This window comes from Cibotium barometz, chromosome 15 (assembly GCF_041138505.1).
Source record: "Cibotium barometz isolate CiBa-2024 chromosome 15, ASM4113850v1, whole genome shotgun sequence".
Classification (NCBI taxonomy): Eukaryota; Viridiplantae; Streptophyta; class Polypodiopsida; order Cyatheales; family Cibotiaceae; genus Cibotium; species Cibotium barometz.
In genome coordinates, this window is record NC_141060.1 from 42771382 (window position 1) to 42792361 (window position 20980).

The 20980-nt window shown below is 37.4% G+C and overlaps 1 protein-coding gene and 1 long non-coding RNA gene across 2 annotated transcripts; one reads left to right on the forward strand and one right to left on the reverse strand.

Moving 5' to 3' along the window:
- The first annotated feature begins 524 nt into the window (after positions 1-524).
- On the forward strand, positions 525-1144 carry LOC147631326 (uncharacterized). Its single transcript, XR_015267563.1, has 2 exons — positions 525-796; positions 874-1144. It is a non-coding gene; the product is annotated as an uncharacterized LOC147631326 (long non-coding RNA).
- A 573-nt stretch (positions 1145-1717) lies between these two features.
- LOC147631327 (ATP-dependent 6-phosphofructokinase 6-like) lies at positions 1718-7366 on the reverse strand. The gene is made up of 14 exons (XM_086809717.1): positions 6564-7366; positions 6326-6372; positions 6194-6233; positions 5689-5754; positions 5405-5542; positions 4882-5040; positions 4684-4737; positions 3681-3749; positions 3458-3587; positions 3277-3317; positions 2911-3135; positions 2782-2827; positions 2543-2697; positions 1718-2308 (listed from the first exon to the last, which is right to left on the reverse strand). The coding sequence occupies exons 1-14, from the start codon at positions 6861-6863 to the stop codon at positions 2132-2134; spliced, it is 1647 nt and encodes a 548-aa protein (XP_086665843.1). The 5' UTR covers positions 6864-7366; the 3' UTR covers positions 1718-2131.
- Between the last annotated feature and the right edge of the window lie 13614 nt (positions 7367-20980).

The window sequence follows — 20980 nt, forward strand, 5'->3', positions numbered from 1 at the left end:
AATAGATATGTATTACCAAGATGTAAAGGTGGGGGAGATGGCCTAGGTAAGCGCTCAATACCCGGCCCCTTGTCTCACATGCCATTGTGGTCCGTCAATTCTGTCTCTAAAATAATCCTAGCAATTTAAAAAAAAAATTGCTAAGGGAAAAAAAGAAGAAGGCACCAAAACGTTTTTTCACAAGCGATAGTTAATTTGTTTGCTGTTAGAAATCAGTCCTATGGTTTAGTGAATAATCATAATCATAATCAAATCATAATCATATTATGGTGCTTGAGGGGGAAGTTAGCGACTCTTCAGGGTAGGTTTTGATGGTGGACAGGTTACCAGCCGAAGAAAGGATAGGAAAAGGAGGGCATTTGATGGGCAATTGGTTTGTGCTAGCATGCAATGACCCACTAGACTATGGTTTCTTCCGAGGTAGGCTACAGAATACCTTCGGTTCTTTGCTCTCAATCTGCGCTTGCATCCCTCTCGTGCTTGTGTTTGCCCTCGTCTTTACTAACCTTACCTCTCACATTCAGGGATGTGGGTCTTGTAGCACAATGGTAGTATGACTGTGTTGCAAACGAAGATTAAAGCATACATGAATTCTCCTCTTTTGGCAGCAGATCTTCAAAAGGCCTAAATGCCTCCATGCTCCACCCTCATCTTCTTTTTGGCCGGAACCGCGCTCCCTCGCATTTGTAATGCCCTTTCTGATGTCCATCTGAATCGCGGTAACCCGGTCTGGACAGCAAATGGGATCTTCTAATACTGGATGGATCATCGCAGCTTTGTGAAGGCCTACTTCCAGGTATGTGGCATACATTTTTTTGCACAATTTACTCACATTGTACTTGTGTGAGGTCTCAATAGTGTGGTTACTGGTAGGCATCTTGTGAGGATTCTAAGGAAATGATGGATGGAGGACAATGCTGATTTGACTCGGTTGATTACCACTAGCACTACCACAACTCACCAACTTGACCACTCAGGGTTTAAGGTACTCATTCTTCTATCATGGTTATTCAGCCAATCTTCTACTTCTGGTAGGAGTATCAGCCTCCACTGTATCTTCTATTCTGGTCCCATCTCAGGAGGGCGCAGCCACTTCTGTATGTTGTAAGTTGTTCAACAATAACTGAGGCTATTCTTTTTCTTCTATTGTATAATTTGTGCATTCTGTATGTGTGGAAAAGAAAAAAAAACTGTATGTGAGTGTAAATACGGCAAGTCATATTTTCTTACGCCAACAATCCCCCTCCCCCTTGTAACATCCAACGAAAACAATGTCTCAAATTCACCCATTTTATGTTTGGCCCAACAATTCACCCTCAGCAATTCATAACTGAGGTGGTGGACCATATCAAACATGAGGCTCAGTTAGGTTAATCACACTTCTCAAACGTAGGTCGCACTTGGCATCCCATACTTAAAACTAGAGATGGATTGGGTCTCAAGCTAGAAGGCTATGTTCATGCACATGGGAGCCGTTTAGCTGAGTCCCTTAATAGTTTCTCCCCATGTTAACAGGTTTGTTTAGTTAGCTCAAACAACTCAGAACTCTCCTTAAGTGAAATCACAGTGTTCAATATAGAGCAATCAGTCTTGAAAATAGACCCTAGAAGCAATCACATTCAATCTAGTGTTACAGGTTTTTTAAATTTTTGATAAAGATATCCCTGGAGGATCCAATGGAACCATCCAATTGCTCTTGGGAGTTACACCGTGAATGTAAGTAGAGCATGTGTTGCTGTGCTTCTGTCTTATTTCTTTGATATTGGTGTCAAAGTCTTGAAAAACTCATCCAAAAACTGGACGCCGAGACCTCCCAATACAGGCTCTGAGCTCTCTATATATTTTGTTATAAAAGCAGTCATGCTCCACATATAGCTACAAACCCTCAACCACAAAAAGAATGATGGTGGTACAAGTGTACCAAACTAAAAACACCTTTCTCACAAGAAATGGGCTCCTAGGAATGTCGACAAATTATCATATGGTGCACATTATGCAGCGCCACATCTTTTGGACTTGGTACTTCAAGAGGGCATCATAGTCCGGCCTTTTCTAGATTTTCCACTTTAAATCTGTGGTTGGTCATGAAGGACTTATAATACAGCTAGCCATGAGTCTCCAGACAATACCTTCAGCATGAACCACGAGGGGACGTGTTATTAAGAATGAATGAGGACATCTGTATCCTTTTGTTCTTGGCGTTTTCCACTTCATCAGGATGCATAAAATCTGGCTGATTGGTTGATGAAAGAAGCCTCGCCCACATCCTATCCGTAACGCTAACACGCTTCTGCTTTTCCGTGATTCTCTACAACACCAAGGGGAGCCATCATAACCAAGCTTGCTTAGCTCATAGCTAATCATTCAAGGCATTAGATTATCAAAGCAATCCTATGCCCATAAAGAAATCAACACCATTTTCTATACCCAGATTTCAATCGTAATCTTTGTATGCATCGCAATGAGATTACACAATCAAGGGCAAAGGGGGGTTTAATTATGTGGAAATGCATGCAGAAATGCAGTAGAACTCTTTTATTACCGATGTAGGAATGTAGGCATGCCGACCATTCACAGGGCCAACTGTAAATCCACTATAACCAGCCATGGCTCCATGAGTAGCACTTTGGGCAAGCAAAGTGCAGTAAACATTATCAGCTGCATTGCTTGGGATGGCACGAATCATGTAGGTTGGGTCTGCCAGCGGATACAGCAACTAAATAAGGACACTTTATTGTGAGGTTATACCCATATCATGTTCTGATGAGATACAAGACCTACCTATATATTTGAGATTCGGAACCCCGTTTGTCTTCAGAAAGTGATCCTGAAAAAGAAAATATGAAAAGGTGTTATTGACTGGGCACTTACTACATGAGAAACGAAAAGGGTACATGACGTTTGGCACACCTTCAATTTCTGTGCAAGCCACATTCCCACATCAAGAAGCAGTCTATTTCCTGAGGCATCATGGTTTTCTAGAGTTTCCATGCTCTCTGCCATCAGTTCTTGAGCTGCACCTTCTGCTATCACAATAACGGCATGCCCGTTTTCATCAAGTCGTTTCTCAAGGAATTCGTAAAGCCCACCCTCGCCTTCAAGATAGAAATCCACCTCTGGTATCAAGCAACAATCCTGCAATATAGATGCAAAACACCAAATGAGCCATAGATACCAGGTAGGAGGTCCAAATAGACATCCTCAGTGGGCAGCTCACTTAACATTCTAAATATGAATCAAGTATACATGACAAATGTTAAAAAAATGGTTTCACACCACATCACGGCTTGCAAGCGTTGCGTACATGGCAATATATCCTGCAGAAAAAATAATAAATACCTCATATCAATACAGGCAAAGGAAGAGGATTATGCTTTACTTTCTTATCTAGACCATTATTAGTATCAGTTTAAAATTCATGAATACATCAATGCAGACCATGTGATGTTGTACTTACCGCTGTATCTACCCATCAATTTGACAAGCCCAACCCCATTGTGAACACTCTCAGCTTCTACGTGTGCAGCATTGATGGCCCTTTGTGCCTCCTCCACAGCTGTATCGAAACCAAATGACCTGTCTATCACCTGTAATGAGCCAATATTAGACCACATATTCATAAAATACCACATGAAGGACTGAAGTGAACTGCCAAGACTTGAAATAAGGACTGAGCATACATCAATATCATTGTCGATTGTTTTGGGTATGCCTGCAACGGCCACTTTCAAGCCACGTTTTCTAACTTCCTGCAAGTGAAAACAGAAGATCAAAACTGTGAGATAACAAGCCTTAGAAGCAATTTTCTATGGTTTTAAATATTGGAAATGATTTCTCTATGTAGAACTCAGGTGAAAATCTCTATTTTTTTACTAGTGTCTAACTTGTCTAAAATTAGGAAATGATTCATGCACCTCAAAAGCACATGCAAAGAATCATGACTTGATTATTTTTGCAAGCTCTTGCCCTTAATTCTATCATTCTCCTCTTATCTTTTGGGAAAAACCCCTTCTATATGTAAATTAGAAATCTTATCAGGCAAAGCTGATCAAAACCCTCATAACAGGGAGAGAACACCTGGGTATAGAGGGTGATCTCCCTGCATGGCTGGCCACTTATTAGGGGCCCAGTAGCAGCACCTCAAACCATAGGTGCCTATCTTATACAAGGGGCACTTGCATCAGTGGCATGAGAGCTGCCCTGTATGTGCTTTCATTGGCCTCAAATTGTTTTGCATGAGATCTTCCCTCTGTGTGTTTCCATGGGCATTGGGTTGTTTTTCATGAGATCTAACCAGACAGGGCACTTGAGAGGTGGCAACACGCTCGATGGCCTCTTGATGGGGGGGCTTGCCAAGCGTGCTAAGCTGTGAGGCTGTGGATTATTTCCATAAGAACATCAGGGTGCAGAGGTATCCAACGAAGTTTTGAGGCACACTGTGGGCCCCCATAGTGTTAACTCTGTGGTAATCAAGGATCAGCCCTGGGAATGAGCACGCACGTCTTGCAGATGAGAGAGAGAGAGAGGGAGGGAGAGAGAGATGCTTACCGCAGGAGTTATTAGATCAAATGCCATTTCAAAGTTTTCTCATCATATTTCCTATTTCAATAAATTTTCAAAGCCTTCCAAACTAAAATGTAAGGCAAGGACCAAAAAACAGCTAGAATGGAGGAAGAGCACTACCTCATAAATGAGAGCAGCTCCTTTTTGAGTACCCTCGCCCCCAACAATATATACCTACCAGTGGCCACAAAACAGTAAATGCAACATGGCTTTTTCTGAGTACAAACTTGATAAGAGGGTAATAAAGAATCTAGCACACACAGTATGAAGCCTGTGATTTGATGCTGTTACTTCAGGAGATGAATCAACTATGCTTACCTGATTGATGCCACGGTCCTCAATACTGTTCACAATCTTGGACGTTTGATGACCTCCACGTGAAGTGCCAAGAATGGTACCTCCACGTTTATGTATATTATTCACAACCTTTGGATTCAATGGTATTGTATTTTCTGCATAAAACCCCCTATAACCACCCTGCATGGAAAACCAGTAAGTTACAAAACGCATACATAATATATGCTTTGATTGATGGAATGAAACAAACGTTACTGTGAAGTCTTTCCATGCTTAGATGCCAAAAGCAAATGAAAAGAGAATACCCTAGTATGTAAGACGTTATTAAATAGTCACTGTTAGATGAGTCTTTTTACGCCATAGCCAAGCAATCCCGACCACATATAATCCACATGACAGCACCAAAGTGCAGGGAATGGGCCTTGAACCTGGGATCTTTAGATTAGGAGCCCACTATGCCAGCAGTCCAGAGAGAGAAGCTGAGACTTTTTACTAAGAGCCCATGTTAGAAGGAGGGCAGTAGAGTGATTGGCATGCCACTTACTTCCACACCGACGATGTTCCGAACTCCATACTGATTCCAGAGACCACAGACTACCTCACGAATGACAGTGTTGAGGCCTGGACATAACCCACCACATGTGACAATGCAAGCATTTACCTCCTCTGGTGTAAAGTAGACCTGTATAACAAGCAAGCCATACAGAGCATGATCACACCTGCAATGTTCCCTTATGACCAATTATAAAGGTTTAGCCTGTAAACCAAAAACATCAGAATAGAAACCTTCTGCTGTTCAAAAAACCTTGAATGGCTCTTTACACAGACCTTTTCTCTGGGACCAGCACGCCGAAAGTAAGTCCCATCTCCCAAGGAAGAAAGTTTCTCAACCACCTGAGTATCGAACAGCAGTTAATAAGACCTTAATGATTTATAATCTCTTTCAAAATACATCATGCTAGAATAGTAAGATCAAGTCTAACCATGGATGCTTTTGAGTCTTGTTCATGGAGAGTCTAAACCTAATAAGGTGTCATAAGCAGTAAAAAGTAGGGAGGGATGGTAATATCAGATGTTTACATATGGGCCAGCATATTGAGTGTCTTTCAGCACTGATTGAGCTCTAATCACGTGCAGTACTAACAATTACAGATGCTATCATACATGTTTTCAAATTTGAACAGTTTACCAACAAGTGCTTAGAAAAATGTGCTGGTTTTTCAATACATCATCAAAGATTTCAAACTATCTCAAGAAAATTGATTTCAAACTTATCATCAACAGCTTAATCATATTTGACAATGTTAGAATTCACAGTTTTGATGGAGCTTACATTTTTGGCAACAACATCTTCTGGGTCAACAAAGTACTGCCTGTAAGAAAAACATGTTCAGAAAAACATCCAAAAGAACCATTCAAAATACAAAATGATTTTGTGATGCCAAATGCCCAAAAAGCTTCTCACCTCATTGTTGAATAAGCTGAGTTATAATTGAGAGGACTTGGATAAGCCTGCACATGCCATGGATCTTGTCAGCAGCATATAAGACATCAAAAATTCAAATAGAAGAAAGTATCAACTGAGAATCCGTCAGCCATGCTTCCAAGAAGGGTATGAACTATTAAGTGATTACAATCAAAGCTTAGCAACTGTTGCTACATGAATTGCAAAAGCAAAAGGATTAGAGCACTGAGGAGTTTACCTCCAAATGAGGAAGCCAATCTGTAAGGTGAGGTACATTATCAAGCATGGCCTCATTGGCGGTAGTGTGGGCTTCCATGACTATCTTCAATGCAGTGCCACAGTAGTCCTTCTGGGTATTAAAAGCAGTTTTCCTGTTAGATTCTAACCATGGTTTCTTGAGGGTGTTTTTTGGCAGCTTTCTTCCATTGCACCTTTTCAAGGAGGGAGAAAGCATGGCCTCTGTGAAAAAGCAACACCTCTCAGCATTGCCCATGTGTGATGCTGGTGATGATGGGCAATGTAAATGCAGAGAAGCCATGGAAGCTGTGGCAGAGAAAATTCAACTGCAAGTCCGGGGATGGAAAGGCAGAGAAAAACAGGCTAATTTGATTCAGATTATGGGGAAAAACAGGTTGTCTTAGTATGGATTATGGGAAAAACAGGTTGTCTTAGGATGGATTATGGGAATCAATTATTCAGCTGCTGGGGGAGGCGCAGTAAATAAGGATTTCAATTGTGTATTGGACATTTGTTCGGCATCTAATTGAGCAGAGAGGGGCCAGAAACAGCAAGGAATTGAAGCGCAAGATTAAGTTGAGCAGAGAATCGTTAGTGGGCGATTTTTTCTTTTGGAATTTGTGGGCGATTTGCCTTGCCACTTGTGGTCGATTTTGCAAGGATTTTCTACTGTGGAGGGGTCTTTTCAACAAGGTACTATGAACTAATCTTGAGGGGTTTGCAGAAATTCTGTGCAGTAGAAATGATGGGCGATCTTGTGCAAGGCTTGCGGGCGCAGGGTTTGAATCAGTACTAATGGGTTTCGATTTAAAATGCTAAAATTGGTCAAAATTGTAAAAAAAAATTAAAAATTAAAATAAGAAGCCAGAGGCTGCGGTTGGGCGTTCACATGGGCGGCCCTAGTCAATAGAACACGTGTCGATGGCCACTTCGTTGATTTATTTGCTCATGAGGCTTTCAAAGTCTTTATATAACGACCCATTTGAAGACTCACATCTACCTACATCGGTGAACTTTGAAGTCTTTCTTGACCTTTCACCTCAAAAATCAAAGATCTCTCTCACTTATAAAGGCCATGATCTACCCGAGTTCAAGTCCCACCGTTGGTCGTATATGCCCTCGTGTTGCATTCTACCGACGTTAATACCTCTCTCTCTCTCTCTCTCTCTCTCTCTCTCTCTCTCAAGCATCGACCAACTCGCGCCCTTCTATGCCCTGCTTCTACAGAGCACGAACGCTCCATCGCTCTCGTCCCATACAGGGTGTCATAGTTGCCTTTTGACGCGCTTCATGCCCGCCTTTTTGTGCATTTTGGCCATTCAATACAACCAGTTACTTCAAGTCGCCCGCCAAAAAATAATGCGAAATGCAAAAAAAGGGCACTATTTCTAGTACACCCGCCATTTCCTAGCCCATCAAAAATTATCGTTGAGGGGTGGGATTAAAGAAATGAGCCTCCTCTTTAAAAAAAAAAGTTAACGGTTCTTTTCCTACATTTATAAAAGGTGCAATTTTGTGAGACGTTCACTTATTAAAGGTCCAATTTTTGAGACCTTCAATTTGTGTTTTTAAAGGCATTTTTAAAAACATTTGATTGCAATTACACTAATACCTACTTTTTTGTCACATTGATCTACATTATGTTCACAAGCGTGTAGCATTAGTGTGTCGGGATTCATGTAGCACCTTTAAAATTTGGAAATTTCACTTGACTTTTGCACTTAAAAGGTTTTGAAGTTATGGAATCTTTAAATTTTTAAGAGCTACTTTCACTGTTGCTAAGTGAAGGTTTTTCACCATTTGAGGAAGAACCTTTTTTTTTTTGCACAGTGACATTGCAGCATCCCACATAGCCTTCCAACTCCACATAACCCGTCAAATATGAACATTCAATTTTTAAATCATGGACATCAAAAACCATGTCAAGTGCTAATGAGAAGATGCCACCTTCTATTTTGTACTGACATACCTTTTCTCACTCAAAGAGGTTAGAGTTTTGGTGTCTCCCCAACAAGGCAAGTCATGTACTCCAATAATATAGCCATCCCATCACCACAGCCACTAGTGGCATAACTTGCAATAATATCATTTCTAACTATAAAGGCTCAACATCTCTATGATTTTGGATGGTTGTAAGTGAGATTTTTCCCTTTAAAGTGTCTCTACAAATGGCAATTGTTGAATGGTAAACACTTTCTTTGGTATATAAATGATAGTCTTTTAAGTAATTTTTTAAGTTTGTGTGAAAATGATATCCTCAATGTACACTTTGTGACTATGCTTATTTTCATTTTGATGCTTGAGCTCGATGCAAATCTACAATTTTTGTTATGATGCTCATAATTCTTATAGTCATTAGAGTAGTCATTGTTTCCGGAGATCCAATTTTCATACGTAGCTTCACTTCATGACGTTGGTGTGTTATAGAACTTTGAGGCTAATCTTCAGCTCTCATGTGGCATTGTACCCATGGTCATGATAGTTGGCATTTCACATGTCCTTTGTATGGAAATGCACATTCACATGGTCATGATAGTTGGCATTTCACATGTCCTTTGTATGGAAATGCACATTCACATGACCACTTTCACATCACATGGTGGGAATGAGTTTTATGTCCATTCTTTGGTGGCATTAAGGGGATCAATTTGTTTTGCATCAGGAGGCATATGCTAGTGATGCATTGGATGACGATGATGGTGAGAAGAGCCAAAGGGATACCTCGGTGGATGGATGATTCCTATGTTGGTTATGAGGATGGTTGGATATTGCCTCATGTCTTAGTAGGAGATGTATGCCAAGACGAGATGCCACATGGTTTACATGACGATGAGGTTCTCAATTCTCTATTTGTGGATGCTTCCCTAGTGCTAGATGTGCCACATGTTGAGCATAGTTTGGATGTTGATTCTATGGTCTCATTGGGTCATGATAATGATGGGAACATACATAGTGATGATGCAGTGATGCATGGTGATAGAGCTCATGGTTTGTTTCCCATGGAGGAGGCCCCTATTGGTGATGATGTCCTCGACCATGGTGGTAACCTAAATCGTAAAACTTTTGATCCTCATGCGATGGGCTAGTGCTTGCTTATGAAGGCTTCATTGATGATGGTGATGAGCACATTGATATGGATGGATTCGATGGCTCTCCATGTCCTAGTGATATGGTTCTTTATGATGCTGCTATTTTTTTATGATTCTTTATGCCATGTTGCTTTGGATACTTGTGATGATTCGCTTCATCATGATGTGGATATTGATGTGGTGATTATGCCTCACTTGGTTTCTCATTACAATCTTCTCTTGTTGGAGAGCATAGTCATCCACCACCATGTGCTCCTATCCTTAATGGTATGCCACATGTTCTTGTGAATGATATGGTTTTTCTCCATGGTGGCGAATCGTCCTACTGCCAGTCTCAATGCAAATTCTTTACATGGTGGTTTCTCTCATGACAAGATTGAAGGTGATGTTTGTGCTTTACTTGCTTATGTTTGTGATTATATTCATGATGATGCTCTTATAGTGGCAAATCATACCTTTTATGTTTAAGTGGATGGGCATATCTATGCTTATGCTCATGTTTGAGATCTAGATTCTCTTATGGTGGTTCCTTATGAAGCAGATTATGGTGGTTCTATGCATACTTATCTAGTGGATGATCTAGTCATACATACATTTCTGATGCAGTTGCCATTATTTGACAGTTTTCTTTGGGGACCATGTGCTTCATTAATACATTCTTTTGGTGTGGTGTGCCATTTTTGGCATGTACAAACACACACACACATGCATGTATGTACGTATGTGTGTGTGCCATTTTTGGCATGAATATATATCTATATATACATATGTATATATATGTGTGTGTGTATGTTATTTTTTAAAATATATATACATGTATTTTTTTGTGTATCTTTTCATAAAATTTTAATTATCTATATACACATATATACATTTGTATATATGTAAGAAAATAATATAGTGTCTATGTATGCATACTTACAGATACACATATAGTGTCCATGTATGCACACTTACAGATACACATATAGTGTCTGTGTATGCCAACTTACAGATACACATATAATGTCTATGTATACACACTTACAGATACACATATAATGTCTATCTATGCACACTTATAGATACACATATAGTGTTGATGTATGCATACACACTTACACATACAAATCTCTCTCTCTCTCTCTCTCTCTCTCTCTCTCTCTCTCTCTCTCTCTCTCTCTCTCGTGCTCGAAATCCCATGCTAGCCATGCATGTTTTTAATTGGAAGGGCCATAGCACTTTTGGTCATTTCTTTGTTTCTTTTGCTAACGTAGTTGCCACACCTCTTTAGTGTTAGAAGAGTCATCTCAAAGCTTGACATACAAGGCCACAATATATTATTTTCGTTGGCAAAATGAGTGTCACCAGCCTCTACTCATTCAATCAATGCACCACTTCATCACATGTCAGAAATGACCATTTTCTTAAACACTTGGATTTTCTTGCAACCATGACTGGTCATCCTTTTCTCTCTCTCTTCATCCCACATACAACCTCCCTTTTCCAAAGTCTCTATGCTATGCTCAACATGTAGTGCTCACTAGTCATTTTTGCCTATAAAGCCATGGCCAACTCGGAAGTTTTCAACACTTCTCCCTCTGTCATGTAAATGACATGGGCCCTCTACATACCAATCGAGAGATAACCTATGTTCATGCCCTCACTACCATCACTTTTTAATCTACCTTTGTCTCCCCTACTTGATTGCTTCTTTCTCTAGCATTATATTGAGCCGTTGCTTCTTTTAATTTGGTGACGTGCTTCTTCTTTTAATTACATTTCTTACCACTTGATCCAAATATGACCTCATCCTATTGTCCAAACACTGGGCTTTGTTGTGTGTTTGTGCTACTCTACAACAAAGAGCCTACTCCTCATTGGGGACCTCACAATGTAGAGCTAATCGATACCCATGTAGTCAATGATGATAAGGGTGCGTGCGCGCGCGCACACACACACACACATATATAGAGAGCACTTTAGATTTTTCTACACAATGGGGAGACACACACACACACACACACATGTATATGTGTATATGCATACATACATATATATATATATATATATATATATATATATATATATATATATATATATATGTATGTTTATGTGTATGTGTATGTGTATATACACACACACATATATATATGTATATGTGTATATACACATATACATATATATATACACACACACATATACATATATATGTATATGTGTGTACACATACATATATATGTATATGTGTACACACACACACACACACACACATGTATATGTGTATATGCATACATACATATATATATATATATATATATATATATATATATATATATATATATATGTATGTATGTATGTATGTATGTATGTATGTATGTATGTTTATGTGTATGTGTATATACACACACACACATATATATATGTATATGTGTATATACACATATACATATATATATATATACACACACACATATACATATATATGTATATGTGTGTACACATACGTATATATGTATATGTGTACACACACACACACACATATGTAGAGAGAGAGAGAGAGAGAGAGAGAGAGAGAGAGAGAGAGAGAGAGAGAAGAAAGAAAGATTTTATTAACGTCTTCCAAAAGACTGAACTCGGCCTATGAGACAAATTAGTGTACCTGTGTGGGGTATCCTCTGTCATCCCAACAAAATGAATAAGTACTGAACTAAAAAGCTGAATCTGTGTGCAATAAGTACAATGAGTGGGGGAGGGGATGGAGCTCTACTACTAGGAGAATGCAAAGCTATATGCATGGAGTATACAATCATGATATGCAACCTAGCTAGCTCCATCCTGTACCATATTGGGGGTATAAAATGGTATACAATCATGTCCACAGCTCCCTAAAGAACATGCCTAGGTCTGAAGCGAGCCAGTCGCTCCGCACCCTCTCTGTGAAACTGAGCTTTGATCTCTGTCATCTCTCTCTGGTATAGGCGTGGTGTCCGAAAGCCAGGTGTCCTCTGTCTCTTGCGAGGGCTTTGAGTGTCTCTGCGCTCTCTGGAGAGTAATTCACCAAAGTGATACTCATGAAGTGATCTCTGTAGTATAGCATCTTCGGTGGAAGAGGCTGTGTAGGCAATATCCATGTCTCTCGTGTATAGAGCTGCCATAGGTCCTGTCTCAATACTCTATTCCTCTCACTATGAGAGAGACGGATATGTGGTGCATCCCTGTCATACTGGAATGGTGGTTGATGATCCATGTCTAGGCCATGCTGTGAGAACCAATGTGTGACTTGTGCATACCATGATCCTCTGTCTCCTACCTCAGCCAGCTGTCTAGATGCCTCAAAAGCTGTGTATGACAATCTGTCCTGTGGCATCTCTTTGAATCTATCTAGCAGAGAGAGAGAACCTTCAAATTTCTTCGTAATGGAGAGTTTTGGGTCCTATAAAGTAGGATGTAGCCTAGTTTTGGGAAGTCCTAGGCCTTGTGAATGAAAACATTATGGCTTTTAGTGGTTGTTAAACTAAGTAAGTTGTAAAAGAAATCATTAAACACATTTAACTATTTCTAAGCCCAATTGTATTTTATTTGAAAACACATGGATATATGATCAAGCCTCACCTACATAATGTAAGATTATTTCTATTCGGGGGTGCATGCATGCGCATGTACATGTATGTGTGTGTGTGTGGGGGGGGGTCCTTGATTTTGATTTTCTCTTGTACATGTGTTCACTCCCTTTTTTGGGTGGCTAGGCTAAACCCTTCTATACCTTCAATTATAGTTTGTATAAAATAGATTTTTATGGTGTTGACGGTTGTGTTCTTAGAAATGGAATTTAAAGTTGGAAATGTGTGTTGTTCATTTAAAAAATGATCATTTTTTAGATCTTTTATCCTTCAAGGATGGTATAGCTCACAAAGTTATCAATGACATGTTTTGTTGTCCTTTTCAAGGGGTTGGGGATGACATTTATATGTTTTGTTGTCCTTTTCAAGGGGTTGGGGATGACATTTATATGTTTTCTTTCTATGGAAAATGCGCATAGATGTTGCTTCTTGTAGCCATACTATGGCCACACTCTACTATGAAATATCTTGAAATTGAATTAGTTTGACATTTGATCTCTTGTGTATGCACTTTTGCATGACAATTTATCCACTCATTCTTATGACATCTTACTTGAGTTTAAGATACAAATATTGCAAAATGTTTTAGGTGTTACAAATACAAAATTCACCCTGTTTAAAGCATGGAAAATTATCCACGCATGTACTAATGAAAATTTACTTTAGTATAAGATATAATTATTGTAATTTTTTTAAGTGTCAATATTATTAGGTTGATATAATATTTTAAAATACTAAAAGAGTCAACGAAATGGCTACATTCAAAGAGTTTGAGATGTAACCACTAAAAAAATTCTAGATGTCAAGGTGGAAAATAAATCCAACCTTCTTCTTTGAAATGAATGAAAGAAAGAGGGTTTTATATAAGAAAATGTGGGTAAAGATGTGTGTGTGACATTGACCTTCCAAAACTTGCAGGACAAGATTGATAGTTTTTTGCCTTGTCAAAGAAGTGAACTTCCATGAATAAGAAAGTGAAACCTTTCTCCTTTATTGATGCTTTAAGCTTGGTGGTGGTGATGTCACCATGTACCTTCTAGAGCTTCTTTTTACCTCCAAATTCAAGTTGAATTGCATGTGTTTGATTTCCACAGCCACTTAATTCTAGAAGTTCATGCATTGCAAGAGCTTCATGCTATAAGTGAGTCCCTTAAGGCTTTTGAACATGAAAAAAATCTATCAATTTATCATCAATTAGCATAGTTGTGGGGTAGAAGACTTTGTGAATATTAAGTAGGTGGGAGAAAAAAAAATGGGACAACAATAAGTCATGCTGATAAAACATAAGAATCCCCATCAATGTCCTAGTCTTCTTATGTTTTTTTTTATCATTCACAAAAAAGAAAATTCATTACACAATATGATAAAGGCACACAAACAACAAAAGATTGTTTTAGAAAGACATACTTCATATTTGGAATCTTATTTTTTTAAAATTTAGCATGCAAAGTCAATAAGATGAAGCCAAATCTCATTAATGATGAAAGCTTAATATCATTAATTTTTTTGTTAATACCATACTAAGTCAAATGCATGAGGAACTAATCTTTATAATTTTTGAGTATGTGGCATCATTGATTAAATTTCATATCAATCGCAACTTGATTAATATGAATAGGCTCTAGTTCACTTTTTTCAAATGTATTGTTTATACAATAAGCTCTTAACATATAGTCATGTGGAATCATGAGTGTAGGAATTTGTTTAATGTATAATTCATGTTTAATTTCACCTTAGAGTCTTTGGTAAAACAATATGACATTTTGATGTCGTCTTTTTATGTAGTGCAATCTATTTTTCTATTTTTCCCTTTTTTTAATATAAACACCTATTTTTTTATTTTCCTTTTTTTAATGTAGTGTAATCTATTTTTTCTACTTTTTTTCTTTTTTTTAAAATATAAATACACTAGATATAACTCCTTATTTGCCTAGTGTCGACAATTTTGGTGATTTAGAGATTAATAACATTTGCAACTAAACAAAATCATACACATTGCTATAAGCTATCACATGGACCTAGCTCATAAAGAAATTATCGAGCATCCAATTGTGTGAGAATACAACTTTGTAATAAATGGATTAGGTGTTGGTTTAAAACATGTGAATACTAGGTCAAATATCAATGGCTTGAAGAGATGGTGGAGTAGTATGAAAGAGCTATATGTAAAAAAGGGGCTAATTAGGAACCTCGAATGGTTTTTTTAGCACATGTACTATACATTGAGTGCACTCACTTTATCACACTTGGATTTAAATCTCATGTTGTGTGCACATAGAGTCTACATACACATAAGTGATGATACATCTTATGGTCACATATGTGCCCCATAAAGGATACATAAGAAGCTTTTGTATCAGAAAAACAAGACAACCAAATAACTATAGATCAAAATGCCAACTTTATTGTACAACATACCAAAATTTATTGTTTAAATTTTTTGAAATTTATTCTTTACCAACTTCTACCATGTATAGTCAATTAAGATGAAGCTTGTAGCTCTAAAACACAATTTGTAACTCTATGGAATATTAGTGGTTTGAAAAGATGGTAGAGTAGGAAGAAATTGGTATATGTAAAGAAGGAACTATTAAGAACTCTGAATTATTTTTAGTGCACATGTGCATGGGCATGTACACATAGTAGTGCACATGTACATGCACATGTACATGGACCTGTACACACACACACACACACGTGCTCAAAGACAGATTTTCATGCCCGTGAACAAGTCACTAAAACCACAAGACCAGAAACAAGAGTAGATCAAACACTCATCAATAATCTACCAAACTCCTACATTATCCATAGTCATCCATATCAGTGGTGGGTGAGCTAACTACCTTGCCATTTTTCATTTCAACTGGCTAACTACTACTAGTAGCAACTCCTTGAATAAACACAAGTAGTTACTCACCCACTGGCGGAAGAACTGATGTTGGATTTAGCGTTTGGAGAGAGCCTAAGGTGGAAAGAAGTGGTGAGCTAACTAGCTTGCCATTCTTCATTTCAACTGGCTAGAACTACTGTAGTAGCAACAACTAGCTTGCCATTCTTCATTTCAACTAGCTTGCCATTCTTCATTTCAACTGGCTAGAACTACTGTAGTAGCAACAACTCCCTAAATAAACACAAGTAGTTACTCACCCATTGGCGAAAGAACTGATGTTAGATTTAGGGTTTTGAGAGAGACTAAGTTGGAAAGAAGTGGTGATTAAGCATGGTGATCATTACTAAAATGAAAATGATTAACACTTAACAATACTAGCAAAAGACGTGGGCACAAATAAAGGGAAAAAGTGATAATGAGCCAAGAACCATAAGTGTGTTTTCTCTATTAGTGGTGGTTGAACCTTTATAGGAACCAAAAGTACATAAAAGTGAGCATCAAAGAATATTCCTCATGCACACTCGATTTGTTGATGGATGATTATTCGCTTATTTCTAACACTCTCTCTCGAATGATTATCCATCACTCTAGACACGTGTGGATTTACAAAGAAATATATGGCTTTAGTTTCACCCCACCTTAGACTTTGACATGTTTTGATTTACCTAGCAATCTTTAGCTTAGGTTTCACCAACTTAGTTAAGGTGAGGCTTTACAAATGATTAAGGATATTATGCGAGGGGCTTTGATTCAAGGATATTATGCGAGGGGCTTTGATTCAAGGACGCCTTTTAGAATGGCTATATAAAATTTTTGATGAGGTTGGCCTCTTCTTTGAGGGCCAATTTTTCTTCATTCCTTGTAAGCTTTCTTGATGATGAGATCTATTTTTGATGGAGCAATACTTTTCTTCACCCTTGGGAGGTCCTTTGTTGAAGCTAAAAGCTTGATTTTCTTATCCTTGGAGGGAGATCATGATCCCTTGAGATGCCACTTTTTTGATGTGGTCTTACCACAACTAAGATTAGCTTCAATGTAGGTAGTCTATAAACCCTTAATTACAACATAGGTTGAATACTTAATGATAAGCCTTAATAATAATTGATTCAAGTATCCCCCTTTAAAAATAGGCAAAAAACTAGTGTGTTTTGGAGGATATAAATCATGCACCAAATCAAAGGGATTTTACAAAAGAGTGATATGGCATGTAATAGTGTTAGAATTAAACCTTCATTGTTGCTGAGAATTAATGCACTTGATTAGCAATAATTGATTGTTTATGATAGAATATTAAAAACTAACAAAACCTTTGACTCTTACCAACCAATGATTGATGTGCACACAATACTTGATGGCTAAAAGGATTTTAATCAATTTTAACTACAGGCAATAGATTTCACATTTTTATGCTGAGAAACATGTAGATTTTGCATCGATTTTGTTCAAATTGGGCCAAAAAGCCCTTGAATACTTTAGAAGTCCTATGAGTTACCTAATTTTGCATCGATTTTGTTCAAATTGGGCCAAAAAGCCCTTAAATACTCTAGAAGTCCTATGAGTTAGCTAGAAGCTTCAGTGATTGTCTTGCAAAGAGATGCTATGTGGAGTGAGCTGCATTTTTTAATACAAAGAGGAGAGAAGGGGACATTGCAAATGGAGTGAGGATTAGAGCTTAATGATTATGGATCCTGCCATGATACCATGTTGGATTTTGGGTTTGGAGAGAGCCTAAGGTGGAAAGAAGTGATGATATTAAGCATGGTGATCATTGCTAATGTATATGATTAACACTTAATGATACTAATATAAGATGTCGACACACATAAAGGGAAAACCCATGGGAATAGTGATGTAAATGCTGCACAAGTCAATAAAGAAGCTTGCGAGACGATGAAGCCCAAATAAAAGGGCCCATGTGAAATGGTGGCAAAATAATTTTCACATAAAACCCATCGTGAACAGCCCTTATACAAGATATTTAGTAATGACTAGTATTGGACCCGCACATTGCTGTGGTGGTCAAGGTTCCAAAAAAGAACCGATTTGCTTCAGCATAGAACCAAATCAAAGGGATTTTACAAAAGAGTGATATGGCATGTAATAGTGTTAGAATTAAACCTTCATTGTTGCTGAGAATTAATGCACTTGATTAGCAATAATTGATTGTTTATGATAGAATATTAAAAACTAACAAAACCTTTGACTCTTACCAACCAATGATTGATGTGCACACAATACTTGATGGCTAAAAGGATTTTAATCAATTTTAACTACAGGCAATAGATTTCACATTTTTATGCTGAGAAACATGTAGATTTTGCATCGATTTTGTTCAAATTGGGCCAAAAAGCCCTTGAATACTTTAGAAGTCCTATGAGTTACCTAATTTTGCATCGATTTTGTTCAAATTGGGCCAAAAAGCCCTTAAATACTCTAGAAGTCCTATGAGTTAGCTAGAAGCTTCAGTGATTGTCTTGCAAAGAGATGCTATGTGGAGTGAGCTGCATTTTTTAATACAAAGAGGAGAGAAGGGGACATTGCAAATGGAGTGAGGATTAGAGCTTAATGATTATGGATCCTGCCATGATACCATGTTGGATTTTGGGTTTGGAGAGAGCCTAAGGTGGAAAGAAGTGATGATATTAAGCATGGTGATCATTGCTAATGTATATGATTAACACTTAATGATACTAATATAAGATGTCGACACACATAAAGGGAAAACCCATGGGAATAGTGATGTAAATGCTGCACAAGTCAATAAAGAAGCTTGCGAGACGATGAAGCCCAAATAAAAGGGCCCATGTGAAATGGTGGCAAAATAATTTTCACATAAAACCCATCGTGAACAGCCCTTATACAAGATATTTAGTAATGACTAGTATTGGACCCGCACATTGCTGTGGTGGTCAAGGTTCCAAAAAAGAACCGATTTGCTTCAGCATAGAACCACCTTCAAGAACCGGAGGAAAAACATGCTTGGTTTCTCCAGGATTTAGGCCATGTTTTAAACTGTAAGATTCCTCCCTCCAGCCTTTGAGGTGTGCAGGTATAAGAACCTCCCCTTCTGATCTTATAATTATTCCCCTCTCTGAAATAAAAGAAAGATCCTGTTTTACCCTGTTTTGGCCTGGAGAGAGAAAATATCTAGAGGGAGGTAATTCAAAATTGAGATATTTTTGGATATAAAAATCCTCCTAGTGTCTAAAATGGTTTCCCCTGAAACAAAAATTTAAAAAGAACTTTCCAATGTGCAATTGGAATTAATTGAAAATAGGTATAAAGGACCTTAGCCAAGGGTCCAGATTTTCAAAAATTTTTAGATTATGGTCCAATTAAGGTTCTTATGGACCAATAAGATTAATCCAAATGTAGGAAGGAGATAAATTGAAGAATAAAAGAAAAACCCCCAAAAATGAGTAAATGCTCACATAAGATGAAGAGTTGACTGAGTACAAGGTTTATTAGTTAAAAATTAAGAGATATTTAGAGGAAATGATGCATTTTTGACACCTCACTGTGGGGATCTCCCCTCATGAAGGAGGCACCTATTTCACATGTGTGGAGGAGTTTTAAACTAAAAAATAATGAGATATTTTCATCTCTCCTCTCTCCTGTTTCAACTAGATCCAAAAAGTAAGCTAAACTGACCCAAAAATGGTCAAAAAAATGACCAAATTGATCTGAAAATTTCTAGAATCAATTTGCTTGGTTAGAGGCTCACTTTTTCCTATAAATAGAAGCCTCCCCCTTTATAAAAGCTTAATGGTGCTTATGCACTGTTACTCTGCTCCTCCTGAGGAGCCATTTACATTGAATTTTTTAATAATGCAATTATTTTTGGCCTAATCCTCTCCAAAGTGAATTCGTAGCCACTCTTGCTTCAAACAAGAGTAGAACCCTCAATCCCTCAAGCCAAAGGAGAGCTTACAAGCTCTATGTAAGTTAATTTTCTTACTTGTTTAATTTTAAATCTATGGTTTTCTTGATTTTTATGTTTTGCAGTAAATTGAATTAAATTCAAATGCTATGCCTTGATGAAAAGGCCACCCCCTTCTCTTCTTTACATTCCAACCTTTCTTAATCTTAGAAAGATTAACTAAAGGATTAATTAAACTCTTCTTATTGTTTACTCTCTTGAATTTATAAAATTGTGTAGACTAGAGTTCTATGAATCTAATTTGGGTTAATTTAAGTCAATTAAAGAATGATAAAAATGAGAAATGGTCAGCCATACAAAAGAGGTTATGGCAAAATTTTCCAGAATTTTGTGGAAAAGAAAGTTTGTTTTTATGTTATTCCAAAAGAGTAATTCCCACCATTTTTGCATCTAAAAGAAATATTCTGATTACTCCATGTACATATTCACCTATGAGTATGCATGGATATCACTGATATTAATTATTAAAATTGATTTTTATTTCAAAAGTGTTATTCTCTCATTAAAATTGATTTTTATGCACAGAAAGATGCATGAAGGAATTATTTTTATTTCAAAAGTGCTATTCTCATTAAAATTAATTTTTATGCACAGAAAGATGCATAAAGGAATTATTTTTATTTCAAAAGTGCTATTCTCATTAAAATTGATTTTTATGCACAGAAAGATGCATAAAGGAATTATTTTTATTTCAAAAGTGTTATTCTCATTTAAATTGATTTTTATGCACAGAAAGATGCATAAAGGAATTATTTTTATTTCAAAAGTGTTATTCCCATTAAAATTGATTTTTATGCACAGAAAGACGCATAAAGAATTTTTATATCAAAATTAGAATTCTCTTAAATTCCATGTTTAAATTCTATGAATAGATGTGAAGAGATGTGATGAGATGTG